We start from the raw sequence: 16879 nt of genomic DNA, 5'->3' as shown, positions 1-16879 counted from the left end.
ACACATACACATAGTATTGTGGTTATGGAAAAGAAAACTTTATCTTTTACAAGTACACACTGAAATATTTATGGAAAAATGATATTGACTTCCAAATAATCTCTTGAGGGAAAATAAAGATAGATTTACAAATTCACTTTTTAAAAATCAGTTATGGGTTGATAAGAAAGCTGGACAATGGGTAAATGAAATTTGTGTTATTCTCTTGTATATGTTTAAAGGTTTTTGTATTAAAAGATTAAAACACAAATACACACATATGCATGTTCATGGAAATATGGTTTGTCTCAGATAATACATCCAGATCCTCTCCACTCACTGGCCTTCTTAGCTTGAGTCGTAATTGGTGTTCATCTACAGTGTTTGAGTGTCTAGGGTCCTTGGCAATTATCGGAGGCAAATTCCTCATCTTGCAGATGAAATCGTTGACTATCGTTGCCATACAACACACTGTGAGTCTGTGGCTGAGCAGGGGAGTCGTGTTTCCTGATTTCATAAACCAGCATGGCAAAAGTAAGGATTGCAATGACAGATACAGGCCATTATACATCTTGCCATAATTTACAAAAATGTGTGTGAAAGAGAGTGTAAACTACAATGTAAACTATAATCCACACTTAGTGGCAGTGCTCCAAAATGTGTTCAATTGTAACAAATGCACCACACTAATGAAGGATGTTGTTGATGTGAAAGATGTGCAAGGGGTGGGGAGCAGAGCATATGGGAATCCCCTATATTTTTATGTAATATTTATGTAATCTAAGTATCTTTAAAAAAAATTAAAAAGATTTTTTTAATGTTAGGAAAGGGAGCAAGCAGCCAGGTAGGTATTACAGGGCTTCCCAACCCCTGTTTTATTGCAAACCTTTTCCTCCCTTGGACAATTGCTTCATTTGGTTTAGGAACCGAAAGTTTATAATATTAAAAAGAGTTTGATTTCCATCTTTGTTGGTTTTTCACTTGACTGTCTAGCTGTCTAGCTCTTTCAGTTCTAAGTGTTTGTCACTCCACTACTTCCAAATAAATGCCTCAAAAACTGTTACTTCAGAGCTGTCTTTGGTAAAGTAGGGAATCACTTGATAAATATGTTTAATCAGTCCTGCCAATCCAGTTGTGTCAGTTTTCCAGTGGCGCTGATGCCCTCCATCTCCAGGGCACAGGCGTTTGCGGTGGGCTGCTTTCTTTTCTATTAGGGTCTCTTATGATAAGCTAGATTCATGAATGGTACATACCTCACCTGCTTGTCCCCAAAGAGACAGTTTCATTTGGAAAAACAGAATGGGAGAGACCAGGCACGTTATTTCCGTTCCAGTTCCAACTCCTACGCAGTTCGCAGTAGAGGCTCCAGTCTAACCTGGTGGAGACGGGCAGTCCCCCGAGAGTCCTGGTGCCCTCCAGGGCGGCCCCTGGGTTGGCGCTACTGGACCACGCCAAACAGGAGGTCAAGCTTGGAATCTCAGGCCGAGATGAACCTTCCTCTCCCCAGCCTTCTCTTCCGAACTTACCTGCCCATGGATTGGGCCCTTGGAGAAGGAAAAAGATATGACATTTATCCAAGGACCAGGTTCTTATTAGACCATTTATGTCTGCTCTCTTCCTTTTTCAGATGGGTGAGTCAAGCGATGATATAGACCAAATGTTCAGCAATTTGCTGGGAGAGATGGATCTTCTGACCCAGGTAAACTCACCTTGTGAACTTTCCAAATTAGGAAAAGACATGGTAACAGGTTTTGATTTTAATAGGAACAGTGAGCTATATTTTAATAAAAACAACCTGGAGAGTGGCTATATTATGTATTCCTGATGTAACCGTGGCAGTGGGGGGGGCAACCTCTAGTTCAGTCCATTCATCACATTGCTCACACTTACGTTCTGTCACAGAAATGCTCTTGCTCGTGTTAAATCTTAAGCCAGTGGAGGACTATTCCCCAAGCACGTCCCCACCGCCACCGTCACGGAGCAAAATAGAGAATAGTCTATGTTTTACAAAACAGATTTATTCTAGGAAAAGGAAACAAATTTTAGGTAGCATTTACTCTGTGTTCCAAAATAAAGTCCAAGGAAGTTTGGAGTCTGTGAAAGACGAGATGAGCTATGGGACCACAGGCTTAATGGAAAGGGAGGCGTTTGGCGGTGACCCCATTTCTCTAGATGAGAGGACTTTTTCTTTCTTCCCCACGAGGGAAGAACAAACATCTGCGGGCTTTCTCTCCCATTCACTCCCTTCCCATGGTGGGAGGAGCCGCTACTCTGTTTTATTAGTCTGGGATTTCCAGTGGACCTCAGGAATGCTGATGACCAGAGGCCAGGCCCTGCAGGAGTGGATCCAGTGGATGTAGACACAGGATTCACTTCCTGATGACCAGAGGCCAGGCTCTGCAGGATTGGGGTCCAGTGGGTGTAGACACAGGGCTCGCTTCCTGATGACCAGAGGCCAGGCCCTGTGGGACTGGATCCAGTGGGTGTAGACATAGGATTTGCTTCCTGATGACCAGAGGCCAGGCCCTGTGGGACTGGATCCAGTGGGTGTAAACTTAGGATTTGCTTCCTGATGACCAGAGGCCAGGCCCTGTGGGACTGGATCCAGTGGGTGTAGACATAGGATTTGCTTCCTGATGACCAGAGGCCAGGCCCTGTGGGACTGGATCCAGTGGGTGTAAACTTAGGATTTGCTTCCTGATGACCAGAGGCCAGGCCCTGTGGGACTGGATCCAGTGGGTGTAGACATAGGATTTGCTTCCTGATGACCAGAGGCCAGGCCCTGTGGGACTGGATCCAGTGGGTGTAGACATAGGATTTGCTTCCTGATGACCAGAGGCCAGGCCCTGTGGGACTGGATCCAGTGGGTGTAAACTTAGGATTTGCTTCCTGATGACCAGAGGCCAGGCCCTATGGGACTGGATCCAGTGGGTATAAACATAGGATTTGCTTCCTGATGACCAGAGGCCAGGCCCTGTGGGACTGGATCCAGTGGGTGTAGACATAGGATTTGCTTCCTGATGACCAGAGGCCAGGCCCTGCGGGAGTGGGCTCTGGTGGGTGTAGACATACACCTGCTTGGCAGGCAGGTCTCAAGGCATCAGGGTAAAGAAAAGACCGTGCTCTGTCTTTGGATCTTTTTTTTCCAGCCATTACCAAATACCTTTCAGATGACTGGGTATTTTCCTGCTAAGGTTTTGTTCTCCCTTTGTGAATTTTGTGCCTATTCTATTCTTCTTTGAACTGGGGTGTGGTAGGAGGGGACAATTGACCTGAGGCTTCCTAATCTCCCCAAAAAGCAAAAATCAAAGGGAACGAAAATGTAATGATGTGATTTTAAGTGTTATTGTAAATAATTTCAAGCTTACAGAAAAGTTGAAAGAACAATACAGATTCCTCGTTTAACAGCATGTTGTTCTGATTGCTTTATCTTTCTCTTTTCTCTCTTTCTCCTTATTTATTTACTTATTTATTTTAATATATTCTCAGATACGATACACATAATCTTAAAAATATACTACACACATGCATTCCCTGAAAAGTTGCAGAAATGTGTATAACTAGTCAACTGACCAATAAATAAAAATGAAGAAATAAAAAAATGGGGGAATTTGGTATAAAAGGATAACTCAGGATTGAAATCATTTAAACACAGACATAAGTCTAAATTATTTGTTAGTATGGTAATAAACCAAGGGTTAAATATCATAAATAATCCTTAAAAGGAAAATATAACATTAACAATTCATGTAATAATAATGGCCTGGGTATGATTGGCTAGGTTATAGTAACAAAAACTGGGAGGAAGACTGATCGTTTCCTAATACAGGTAATAGATACTACTTTTTTAATACTGATAATTAGGAAATAGCACTACGGTATCTTCCTAAAATAAATGAAGGCAGCTATAATAGATGTAAAATTTAGAGACATGCCCTTCAGATTATGGGAAAAAAAAAAAGTGAAAGAGCAAAGAAAGCAACAGGAAAGCATGAAAAGCATTCATTAAACAAGACCAAACCATCAACCAGGACAATTAACTTAAGTTTGGGGATAAACTCCTCCGGGGAGGCAAAACTGTCCATCTAGATCAGAAACCAATATCTCGACCTGCTGTTTAAAAGTGGTATGCATACCAAAATGAGTGCAAGTGTCTACAAGTTAAATGTTGGACATGTTATATTCAGAAAATATAACAAAAAGTGAGAGGTGGGGTCACAGTAAGAGTATCAGACAAAGGGAGATTTGAGACAAAAAAAAAAATTAGAGAGTCAGTTTTTTGTTAATGAAGAATATAATTCAAATCCAAGTTTTACCAGGCATGGACCTTGGTATGCTGAAAAATGCAGCAGCAAAGCATATAAAACAAAGCAAGAGATACAAAAGTAGATAGACAGAATAACAACAATTGTGGGAATTTTTAACATACCCCTCTCTCAGCCTTCAATAGATCAGTTGGAGAAATAAAGATATAACTTTAAATAATGTGATTAATCAGGTTGATTTGTATTCAGTGATGTTCATTTCCTGGCTTTTGTTTTTTTATTACAGCCAAGCTTCTGTAATGAATAATATTAGTTTGGAACTTAAAAACTCCAGATACGGTAATTCTTGGAGCACGCAGACAATTCACCTTTCTCTCTCTAAATTGTGTTTCCTACACATAGCATCAGTGTGGCAATAATTATAAAACAAAGCCTTTGAAGCACAGCTCCTACAAACTACATTTTCGAAAGTGTGCATTTCACTGGAAAACTTCAGATTAAAAAAAATAAGTTCAAGCTTGAAGAAAGGGAAGAGAAGGAACAAGATTTGTCCTCTTTTCACTTTGCTTTGAGCCGTCTAAGCACGGTCAACCTCACCCCACCTGCACCCACACATGGTGCCTTGTCGGTCAGGAGCATCTGGGCTGCATCCGCTGCCAGAAAGAAGATGCTTCTCAGCAGCCAGACTGTGCACATTCCAGAAAACGCCCACATGCCCCTGACGGGATGCAGGCGTGGTGAAGGTTCCCCGAGGAACCTGCCGAGGGACTTCTGTCGCGTCACCGTAGAACTCCGCCTACTTGGGAAGGAGAGGAAGAGGCTTCGGGTGGACAGATGGTGGGAAACAGGAAGGAACCGGCAGCCCTTCACACCACCTGCCGTCACGTGCAGACGTGACCAGGGCTGCCGCACTGGCTTCCCTCACGGGACAAGGTCTGTGTGTGCCCACGTCCCCATCGACATCGTTACTCCGGAGACTGGGTCTCTGGTTGAAACCCAAAATTGCTTGAGTGAAAAATACACCCACAGGGTTCAGCTGAGGCCAGGTGTGGCTCGTTCAGTATCTCCAGCCCAGAATGATGAGCTGCTTCTTGAAGGAAATGATATTAAATGTGTATCAAAGTCAGCTGCTTTGATGCAACAAGGCACAACAGTCAAAAACAAGGAGATAAGCAACGTTTTGGATGGTATCTGTCTCTGAAAAAGGAACAAAGCAGCCTGAAGAAAAAGATGTAAGAGTTGTGCAGCATGAAAAGATGCCAGACCTATTTGTGATAAAATGCATGTTTAGCTTGAAAAAAAATCATCTCAACTCCAGGGCGAAAGAGGACTGGAGGTTCACATGCATGGCTCAAGGAAGCATCCTCCAGATTGGTTTCCAGTTGCTCAGACTGGGAACAATATTAAAGCTGTCAGAGAAGCGGATGTGGCTCTGGAGACTGGGCTCCCGCCTACCACATGGGAGGTCGCCAGCTCAGATCTCGGTGCCTCCTAAGGAAGACAGTGAGCTGGTGCAATGGGCAGGTGCAGCAAGCGACACAAGAGACTCAAGAAAATAAAAACATGAGAGACACAAAGCAGGGAGCAGAGGTTCAATGTGATGGGCAGGCGTGGTGAGCTGACGCAACAAGATGACACAAAAAGATACGTGGGGAGTAAAAACATAATGAGAGACCCAACAAAAGCGGGGAGTGGAGGTGGCTTAAGCAGTTAGGTACCTCCCTCCCACATCAGAGGTCCCTGGTTCGGCTCCCTGTGCCTCCTAAAGAAACAAGGAAGATGAACAGACACAGCAAGTGCAAAACAACAAGGGGATGGGGAGAAATAAATAAATCTTTTTAAAAATGTATTAAAGCTATCCTAAGATCAGAAAATCTTTGTCTGTTTCCCTTTCTCTTCCCCCTCTTTCCACTTTAATGAGGCAAGGAGCTGTCAAGGGCAGGGCAATCTGTATGCCTCCAGACAGGGCCTTCTAGAAGTCAGCAGTTTGAAATTCATGGTGAAACAATTTGGAAGTCTGTAGTTTCCACAACTCAAACACACACACACACACACAAAGAATCAACTAAAAAAAGATTGCCTTGTAAGGCTTTTGTATTCATAATTTATTAACCTTCATGATTTTCGCCATACTTGCAACCCACCAGTCCTATTCTTTTCCAAATATTTGTCTTTAAATGATTTTTTTAATTAAACTTCATCTCACGGGCACTAGATGGTCTAATTTAATTTTTTCTTAATAAACTTCCAAATAGATACATGATAATTTAAATTTTCAAGGTTTGTGGGTTTTTTGGTTTACCACATAAAATGATTTTGCCGGCTGTGCCAGACACATAGAGCAAAATGCTACACATGTAGCTTCATCTTGGGCTTTGGATGACGTCTCTGTTATTGAAGTACCTCATTCCTAAAATCTATTTCTCTCTCTCCTTTCTCTCCATTTTCCTAGAATCCTGTTTTATACAAATTTCTGCATTAATATTTTGTTTAAAAACTTCTTTTAATTTCATTACGTTTAATTTCATTAAGATTAAGTTATATTCCTGAGAAAAGATTAGTTGGCTACCCTAATTATAATGTTAGACTTCTCAGTTATAACATTAAGAAACAAAACAGTTAATGAGTTTTCATACTTTCTTTCACTAAAATTTTCTCCGGTATTTGCCCCGTGCTTCATCCCTCAGCTCCCCTTTCCTACTCAATTTCTACATGTTCCTGCTGTTTCCCCAAATCAATTCTGGGGTCACAGCCACTGTTCCCTACATTTTAGCCTTGATTATAACTTGATTGCATTTTTTTGTTTTTTGTTTTTTACTTTCTTGATTATGGCCTTTTACAAATGAGTATATTTTGTTAATGTTTCCTTAAATATATAATGATCAGTTTTCCTCAGAAAATTCCAACATGAATAAGAATATTATTTAACAAGGCAAATTAACATCAAAGGATTTGTTCACTGTCATAATAGTATTCAGGTTTTAGAACAAGTGAATCATTTCTCAAAGAGTAGATAGAAAAATGCTTAAAATTTAGATTGTAAATGTAACTTTTAAATTATACAGGGTCACTTTTTTCAAATAATAAAATATGGTTAGTTACTAAATTAATAGGTTATTCCGTTTTTTATCTTCTTTTTAACAAGAATTTTATTAGATAAGAATAACAGCATACCATTTCACTGTATAATGTCAGATTTCATTCTGAAATAGCTTTTCTCCTCCAAGTGACTAAATATTCCTTTACTTTGATACCGTTACTTAAATTATTAAACTGTGCATGGTATATGCATCAGAAATTTTTTCTGGTGTTTATAAAAATTAACTATGTCATTCCCTGCAGTCTCCATTGACCTGTTTTATTTCAAGATGTTCCTTCTAGAATAATTTTTCAATTGAAATTTTCTGTTGGGGAAAGAAATCACATACAACACGTTCAAGTAATGATTCTTTACAAAAATATTAAGAGAGAAAATGTGAGAAAAATGAATGTAAGTGATTCAGATGTGCTGCACAAACCTTCGTGTACTTAATAATTTGGGATGTCTGTTTCCACAGAGTTTAGGAGTTGACACTCTTCCTCCTCCTGACTTCACCTCACCCAGAGCTGAATTTAACTACAGTGTGGGTTTTAAAGATTTAAATGGTGAGTATCGTCGTTTCTCTTCTTCAGGAACCTGAAATCTTTAATGATGACTACAACTTGTATGGAGCTATCATCTGACAACAAAATTAAAGGAAGCCGGTTCTTCATGACAAGTGTTAGCTTTCAAGTGCTGAATTTCAGATTGTGTTCTATTGTGTTTGGCTTGAATTGAAGAGCCGTGAAGATGTTTTTGCATGTCATGGAGTGCCATCTCGCACTTGTGAAAAGGCTCAAGAGTTCTTTCATTTTTTGAAAAAGTAGGGAGTTTCTTGTTACAAGTAAGCACATGGGGTTATAAGGAGTAACGTAAGATCATTTTTTTAAGATCATTTTAATACGGAAATGTCTCAGATTAATAATGAACTGTCCATTTCATAACTGCTAACATATGGACAGATGCTTCAAAATATATTATTTTAATTTCTATGAAATCTATTCTATTTGCTTTGACTTTTTTTATTCGCCCTAGATTGTCACATTATTTTCTGAACAAAAATCTCTCTCTTTATTTGGTGCAGAAAAAAATCTTCAGCCCATGTGCTTTTCAAATTACCATAGATCTTGAAGGAATTGCTACCAATAGAATGAGTATTCACTATAACTCTTGAAAAAGATTTGCCAAAGACTCGCTGTACCTACCGAAAGTATGGACAGTAAAATAAGAGAGAAGCCCAGTGACAGAAGTCCAGATTTCTGAATTTTTATTTCTGTCACTCACTGGGTTTCTTTGCTTTTGTCATTTTCAGTAATATTTCCATAAATCATGAAACACCAGTGCCAGCCCCTTGATAAATTGTAAAGACATTCCAAATACTTTTCCTACACCACTTTTCTCTTCACCTTACCATAAAAACAAACTATTCCTGCCAGTCATGTCCATGGAGATGGTAACATTTGCGTGCCAGAAAAGTAATACTCTTTTGTAAGATTTTGACAATATTAGAGAGCACCTACTTGTGCGTGCAGACAATACAGATTGAGTCCCACTTCACTCATAACAGCTGAGTGTTTTTAATCAGTTTAATTAAAATAAAAATTTAATTAACATTTTAGTTCAGTTCAGGTAGAGTCAACTCAACTCATACTCCCTAAGCATTCACTCAGTGTCAAAATAATACTGAAAATGGTAAGAACAAAGAAACCCAACAATATAGAAATGGATGTAATGTTCAAAGCACAGTAACAAAAAACTCTTTTCATTAAGGAGAAAAGGCATACACCTGTGGGGCAATTCGGGTCTAAGACACCGCCACGAATAAAACATTGAGGCATGCAGAAAATGAAACTTGCAGGGAATTAGGATAGGTGTCTTTACTTTAAAGGCATTTCTAAAGTGAGCTAAGAATATTTTTCTCGAAATCATCCAGAGGGTTAGTGAAAACCTTCAGAATGGAATCCATTTCTTTTATCCCCCAATTTCATATTAATAAATTTAAAGTTATAATTTGCTTTGGAAACTGTTAATATAAGGATTCTTATGGGTTTTGTCACCTGAAATTTTTACAAAAGATTAAAAAGTATTTGTTTATATGTTAGCAGTCACAGTGTGATTGATGCATTAGGAAATTATTAATATGCTTCATCAGTCTGACATATATATTCAAGAAATTAGAGGTAAAAATGGCTGAGAAGAAAACAAGCCCTTTGCACACATTTAGCCAAACTTTGGTGAGACCTCTGTACCTTAGAATTATTAACATCAGTGGACTACGATACATGGAGCTGATGAGGATGATGTTTGGCAATAAACTCTTTCACAGAGCCGCAGACTTCTTTGTTAGTGAGCAGGTTTCGTTTTCGCTGCTTCCGTGCCCTTGTTCCAGCATGTTCCTCCTCCTCCACCTCCATCCCGCACTTGTTCATTACCATTAGCCATCTAATGGTGCCCCCTCGACCTGCACAGCGCTCTGCTGACACTGCCCCCAGCGCCCCTCCCTGCGCTCCACCCACGCTAAGCAGCTTTCTGCGTCACGCACCTGCAGTAATCTCACCCATGAAGGAGTCTAAGGTGAAAGGCCTCGCTCCCCCTCACTCGAAAATCCATGTCTGCCCTGTAAAAGTTAACTCCCAGCTCACTGTCTTCATAAAGTCCTCGCCTTTAATCCCATAAAACTACCTTTTTTTCACACCTCAGCCCCCTCAGCCCCTTAGTTCCTGCTGTTTGGCCTTAATTGCTGGCTCTTTCAAGGTCAGGGTTCCTGTAGATGTCTGGCGTGCCTCTAAAAGCTCCACCCTCACGCCAAAGTCTCAAGGCATATTGAACTCCAGTTGGTTGAGACACACTTTCTTCCAAATTTATTTGTCAGTGGTACTCTCTGCCCTCGGTATACTTGGGGAGATGTCTCCTTCCATCCAGTGATGCGCCCCTTCTCTAATATAGACACAAATTCCCTACTTACACAGCCATGTATGGCTTGGATTTAACTTTATAACTGGCCTGTGATTTCCCACAGTGCAGGGATCCTGTTCCTCTTTGATTTTCTTTCCTCGGTGTGTGTAAACTCACTCCCATGAAATGCTTGGTAAATGCAGCAATAATTGTTTTAGGAATTCCTGTATAGTGTGTGCTATTGAATAAAAATAGTTTTAGGCTTTCTCCTTATGTCATAACAAATTAAAATGATTATCCCCCTACTCAAACATGACCCTTAAAAATGATCTCCTTTCCATTCTTCCAGGTACAAAACAGTTGTTTTGATCATTAATGTGATTTTCCCTACCAGAGTCCTTAAATGCACTGGAGGACAAAGATCTCGACGCGCTGATGGCTGACCTGGTGGCAGACATCAGTGAAGCCGAGCAGAGGACCATACAGGCGCAGAGAGAATCCTCTCAGGCTCAACGCCATTCGGGGTCCCTGGAGGCATCAAATTCCAGCAGCGCCGCCTCCCTGGGATGTGAAGCAAACGCTGCTGCAGCTAGTACATACCAGTATGAGGACGAGTTACCACCCCCGCCGGCAGACCCCATGTTAGACCTTCCGCTTCCTCCACCACCTCCTGAGCCTCTCTCTCAGGTGAGTGAGGGGCTGGCCGTGGCCGGGCCATTGACCTCCGCTGCCCAACGGCTCTCTACAGCTGAACTCTGGGAAACCAAAAAGCATGGCCCCTGTGATGGCAGAGTCCCCCATGAACAAGGCATGTCAGCGTGTACAGAGGTCGTATGAGGTCGGCATTTGGGAATCACTATAATTTAGTTAAAAACTGTATTTGTATGCAGCACTCCCTGGTAATACTCAACCTTTGAGGGAAAAGTTTTGTTAACTTTTTTTTTCCTCTTCCCCCAGCCCGTTGTCTGCTCTCTGTGTCCATTGCTGTGTGTTCTTCTGTGTGCACTTGCATTCTGTCAGCAGCACGGAAATCTGTGTCTCTTTTTGTTGCATCATCTTGCTGCGTCAGCTCTCGGTGCATGTGGCACCACACCTAGGCAGGCTGCACTTTTTTCACACTGGGCAGCAATCCTTACGGGGTATACCCCTTGCACGTGGGGCTCCCCTACACGGGGGACACCCCTGCATGCAGGGCATTCCTTGCACGCATCAGCACTGCTCATGGGCCAGCTTACCACATGGGTCAGGAGGCCCTGGGTTTGAACCCTGGACCTTCCATGTGGTAGGCGGATGCTCTATCCATTGAGCCAAATCAGCTTCCCATTTCGTTAACTTTATATGAACTGTGGGACTGGTTTTTAGGCCCCTAAGTCTTTTTCTATACTGAATATTTATTGCTTAATTATACTAGCTTATATAGTTTAATAAAATCATAAATTTCATTAACAACTAATTCAGCTTTTGGTGGTAAAAGAAATGTTGCTGATGTTTTATTTGCTAGGTAGGTAATTTCTGGGAATATTGTTCAGACACTGTACCTGGGTGGAGTTACATGTACACTTCTGATTCTTTGGATTCAAATGAAAAGGGAACAGCATAGAAAAATCATACCAATAGAAAATTGTCCTCCAGTCTTCTGGGTAAAGCCATTTACCTCTGTCTTTCTTAACTTTTTCCATTAAAAACAAAATTACCACTACATTTATCTCCATTTTCAGCAATATGATACTCAAATAATTATAAAATGTTTTAATTTTATAGTGAAAATGGAATTTTGGCATCTCCGACAGTCCCAACCTTCTGAATCTAGTTTAAAATATTATTCCAAGAATCACTAAGAAAGTATCACCTTACACAACTGTCCCAGAAGTTTTGGTAAAATGGACAATGCAAACACAGAAGCAATCACATCAACACAAGGTACCCCAGTTTAATTTGGCAGCCCCATGGAAAACTGAAAGAGAAGTGTTCCCTCTGACATTGACCCCCACAATAGCTGCCTCACACCACCAAATTGTTTCAAGTCCTTCTCAATAAATCCAAGCTTCAAGTTCTCACAAAAATGCCTTTGGACATGATTTACAACAATCTTGCTGTATAAGTTGGCAAATAAGACCCTTTATAAAGGAGGAAGTAGGGAAAGAATGAAGAAAGCATGGTAACTCTGCCTTTGATGAAGTAGTTCAGTTGTGTGACCTCAGGCTAGTTGCTGAACTGCTCTCAGCCTTTCTAAAAGGGAATAACAGGACCTGCTGCTGAGGCTGTGATGGGTAAATGTGATCACTAGTGCAAAGCACTTAGCACAGTCCTTTGTACATAATAGACCCTAAAGGTTACCTGCAATTATTATTGATAAATATACCATATAAAGGGTTCTGTAAAAGGGCAAAGTAGCCTCTCTGCTTTATAGGTAAGTTCCTGTGGCTTTGTAATATCCTTTATTTCTTTAGTCATATTTTCTTTCAGTTTTTTAAAAATTGCTTTAGGAGATTTGTGTGATTATCATTGATTGTCTTAAATCCTATATCTCTTCAGCATATTTGGTTTGTTCCTTTGGCTGGTTCATCTCTTCTATTTTCTAGTATTGCTTGTAATTTTTTGGCTGATGTCTAGGCATCTGTTGGTGAATTTACTCTGATGGCCAATTTCTCTCTCTTGCCTATTTGTTTGTTGTGGTTTGTTTTTTTCACAGCTCTTCCTTGATATTTGGGTCAACTTATTCTAAGTCTTTAAATTTTCTCAGCTTAAATTATCAAAATCAGGCCAGGGACTCACTAATGGGGTGCAAATGTTCTCCAAGGAGTTCAGGAGAAAAGAGACTTAAAGCAGTTTTTCTCTGTCCAGTAATTTCCAGACCAGCCAGCAGATGGTGCTGTCAATACACCTTTTCAAGCTCTGCTTTCCTGTGTTTTGGTCTGGCCAGAGCTGAGATTCAAAGCAGGCTCTGCATGCCGAATTCACTGGAAAGAAGCCCCCTGACTCCCTCTCCCTTTTCCCTTCTAACAGATGACAGGGAGGAAGACGTTTGTTCCCCTCTCAGTTGTCTGCAGTGAGCTAGGGGTTTTATCCCAGCTTAATGCCTTGGACGTGGGGGTCGGAGCCTTCCCGCCCACCAGTGTTTAGTAGTCCATGTTTGTTGTTTTCGGTTCTTCATCTCTCTCTCCCTCACCCTCCTGGGAGTTGTATAGCACTGTCCTGGTCTGCTGACCCCCAGGCAGGTCCCTCGGACAGCTTTTGGCCCTTCTCCATTGTTTTTGTGAAAGAGTTAAACCTTGCCTGCCCGTTTACTCCCCTGAGTACTCTTACTCTCATGGTGGTTGATGATGTCAGAAGGCAGGGTGCTTCTCAGGAAATATTTGCTCACGGCTGTAGGAACTGTATCTTGTTTTTCAAAATGCTAATACCAGCAGTGTTTCTTTATACATGTACAAGAGTATGAACATCCTCATGCTGAATAAGTCAAATTGTCCTTTGTACTCCCCTCCACAATGAAGATGGCAGAGTGAGAGGCTTCAGGGCTTTGCCCCACAGATGCATTGATCCACCAGCAAGAACTGGCAGAAACATCCTTCTCAAAGCTCCAGTAAAGCTAAAGGGCTGCAATAACAGGGACAGTGCCAAATCAAGGAAAAGGCTACTTAAAAGCGGTAAGCTGGGAGTGAAAGTGGCTAAGCACCTGCTTCCCACATGGAAGGTTCTGGGTTCAGTCCCTGGCGCCTCCTAAAAACAAACAAACAAACAAGCAATCAAATGAAAAAACCAACTCAGGGGAGCCAATGAAGCTCAGTGGTTGAGTGACAGCTTCCCCCATGTGAGGACTTGGGTTCAATGCCCAGCCATGGTACCTCAAAAAAAAAAAAAAAGGGATAGGCTTTCATGGAATCCTAGCTGCTCCCCTACCCCTCACTTTCTCACACAAAGCCTCCCCATGCTCCCAGTGTGGATCTCTGGTCCCAGTTCTGGAGGGAGCAGAATAACACTTGTGTACATCCTGGGAGCACGTCTGTCTGATCCAATCTGTTGGTGGAATCCTAGGCTCACCATCCCAGCACTTACCCTGCAGGAAGAAGACAGTTCACGGAGGTCTTCTACAGAACACTGGGGAAGTGTAGTCAAGTCATACTGCCAGCGGCAAGGGATTGCTGGCTGTGGGACATGCCGTGCAATGCCCAGGGCCACGAAGAACTATTTCCCAAGGAAGAGGGGATGTTCAGAACTCTGTAATTGGGGGAATTCCTAGGGCCACACATGTATGCCAAAGAAAAGAGCCTGCACAGAAAGGAAGAGGGTGGCCCTATGCTTTGGCTGGAGCTATTCTCTAAACTCATTATATGGATAAGCCCTGAAGAAGAGCAGTCACTCAGGTCAGTCTGCAAAGACTGGGAAAGGTGCTTTGTGTACTTCTTTGTTGTGGTGGTTAGCTCCTTGCATTCAAAGAACTTTCTGTCATAACTTTAGCTGGATTCAAGCTTAAGGAGCAAAACCTCAGAGTCTAAGTTCCAGCAATAACACATTAAAATATCAAAATATTATAAAACATGCACAGAAACAGGAAGTGATGTCCCAGGCAAAGGAGATGATTCAAGCATTAGAACCATCAATGAGGAAGACCAGACCTGGGATACATCAGAAAAAGAGTTCTGAAAAATGGTCTTAAATATGCCTAAAGAGCTAAAGGAAAACATGTTCAAAGAACTAAAGGAAATCAAGAAAAGAGAATAGCAATAAAGAGAAGAAAATTATAGAAATGAAACAAACAGATCTGAAGACCACAGTAACAAAAATGTTTTAATTCTCCAGAAGAGCTCAACAGCAGATTGGAACTGACAGAAGAAAGAGTCAATGAGCTTGAAGATAGAACAATTAAAATTATCCAGTCTGAGGAGCAGAAGGAAGAAAGAATGAAGAAAAGTGAACAGAGCCTGAGGAACCTGTGGGACACTTTCAAATGCACCAATATACACATTGTGGGCATCCCAGAAGAAGAGGAGAGAGAGAAAGGGGTAAAGAGGACAGTCAAAGAAAAATGGTTGAAAACTTCCCAACTTAACAAAAGACATGTATATTCACACCCAAGATGGTCAGCAGGGAAGCGGATGTGGCTTAAGCAATTGAGCTCCTGACTACCACGGGGGAGGTCCCTGGTTCAGTTCCTAGTGCCGCCTAAAGAAGACAGTGAGCTGGCATGGTGGGCAGGCGTGGCAAGCTAATGCAACAAGAGACACGAGAAAAAAAACATAATGAAAGACAAAACAAAGCAGGAAACAGAGGTGGCTGAAGTGATTAGGCAACTTCCTCCCACATCAGAGGCCCTGGGTTTGGTTCCCGGTGTGTAGCAGTTTGATACAGTTATGATTCCAAAAATAGATATTGGATTATGCTTATAATCTGGTCTGTTACTGGGCATGATTGAGTTATGATTAGGGCTTTGATTGGGCCATGTCATCAGGGCATTGGGTCCCCACCCACCAAGGGATAAAAGGCATGGTAAAGGACAGAGTTGGAGCTTTTTAATGCTGGAGGTTTTTGATGTTGCAGTTTGATGTTGAAGCCTTAAGCTGGAGCCAGGAGAAGAACACAGAAGAATAGAGACAGCTCCTTAGACACAGTAGAAACCCCAGGGAGAGAGAGACAGAGTCATTTGCCTGATAGTCTACAGCTGATCTTGTGGAGCGAGGCAAAGCCTACAGAGCCTCATAGTCTACAGCTGACCTTGTGGAGAAAACAGAGAAGCTGAGCCCAGAGAGAAGCAAGACCCTGGAAGGGAGGAAGCCAGGAAGCCTGAACCCTCGCAGATGTCAGCAGCCATCTTGCTCCAACATGTGAAAATAGACTTTGGTGAGGGAAGTAACCTATGCTTAATGGCCTGGTATCTGTAAGCTCCTACCCCAAATAAATACCCTTTATAAAAATCAACCAGTTTCTGGTATTTTGCCATCAGCACCCCTTTGGCTGACTAATACACGGTGCCTCGTAAAGAAACAAGGCAGACAAAGAGACACAGCAAGTACAAACAATGGGGGGGGGGTGGAAATAAATAAAGCTTTAAAAAAAAAACACTCAGCAAACTCCAACTACCAATCAAGAATTTCATATGCAGAAAAATCATTTTCAAAAACGAGAGGAATCTTATAAAATTCCCAAATAAGAGCTTAGGGAGTTTGTCACCACCACACCAGCCCTACAAGAGGTGCTAAAGAGAATTCTGCAAATTGAAAGGAAAGGACATTCGAAGCTGCATGAAGAAATAAAGATCTCCAATAAGGGTATCAACAGCTGTAAATGTAAAATGCCAGTATTATTGAATTTTTAGTTTATAACTCCACTTTTTACTTCCAAGTGGACTTAAAAGGCAAATGCATAAAATGTAATGAGAAATCAGTGATTTCACATTCATAATGTATAAAGTTGTCATTTGTGACAAGAACTATGGGAAAAAGGAAGGAAGGAAGGGGGAAGGAAGGAAGTGACAATTAAATGCAATACATGATTCTGGATGAGATTTAACAAGGGAGGAGAGAAGGCTCAGAATGACATTATTGGGACAAATGATAAAATTGGAGTATTTCCAGAATCAGTTCCTCCTTTTGTGCCCCCTAGACCATGCTCTCTCTGTGTGTTTGTATCTATCACACCTAGAACAGAGTCTGGCTTGTTGTAG

The 16879-nt window shown here is 41.5% G+C and overlaps 1 protein-coding gene across 2 annotated transcripts in view; it reads left to right on the top strand.

Moving 5' to 3' along the window:
• Positions 1-16879, top strand: part of APBB1IP (amyloid beta precursor protein binding family B member 1 interacting protein) — a 111082-nt gene that overhangs the window by 45166 nt on the left and 49037 nt on the right. For both annotated transcript variants that reach the window (XM_004470780.5, XM_004470779.5), the window contains exons 2-4: positions 1607-1678; positions 7802-7889; positions 10613-10905. In XM_004470780.5, the coding sequence (XP_004470837.3) occupies positions 1607-1678; positions 7802-7889; positions 10613-10905 (453 nt within the window). The remainder of the gene's footprint in view (positions 1-1606; positions 1679-7801; positions 7890-10612; positions 10906-16879) is intronic.

This window comes from Dasypus novemcinctus, chromosome 5 (assembly GCF_030445035.2).
Source record: "Dasypus novemcinctus isolate mDasNov1 chromosome 5, mDasNov1.1.hap2, whole genome shotgun sequence".
In the NCBI taxonomy this organism is placed as follows: Eukaryota; Metazoa; Chordata; class Mammalia; order Cingulata; family Dasypodidae; genus Dasypus; species Dasypus novemcinctus.
The sequence above is the reverse complement of the archived record's forward strand: the minus strand, read 5'-3'. Positions and strand labels throughout refer to the sequence as shown.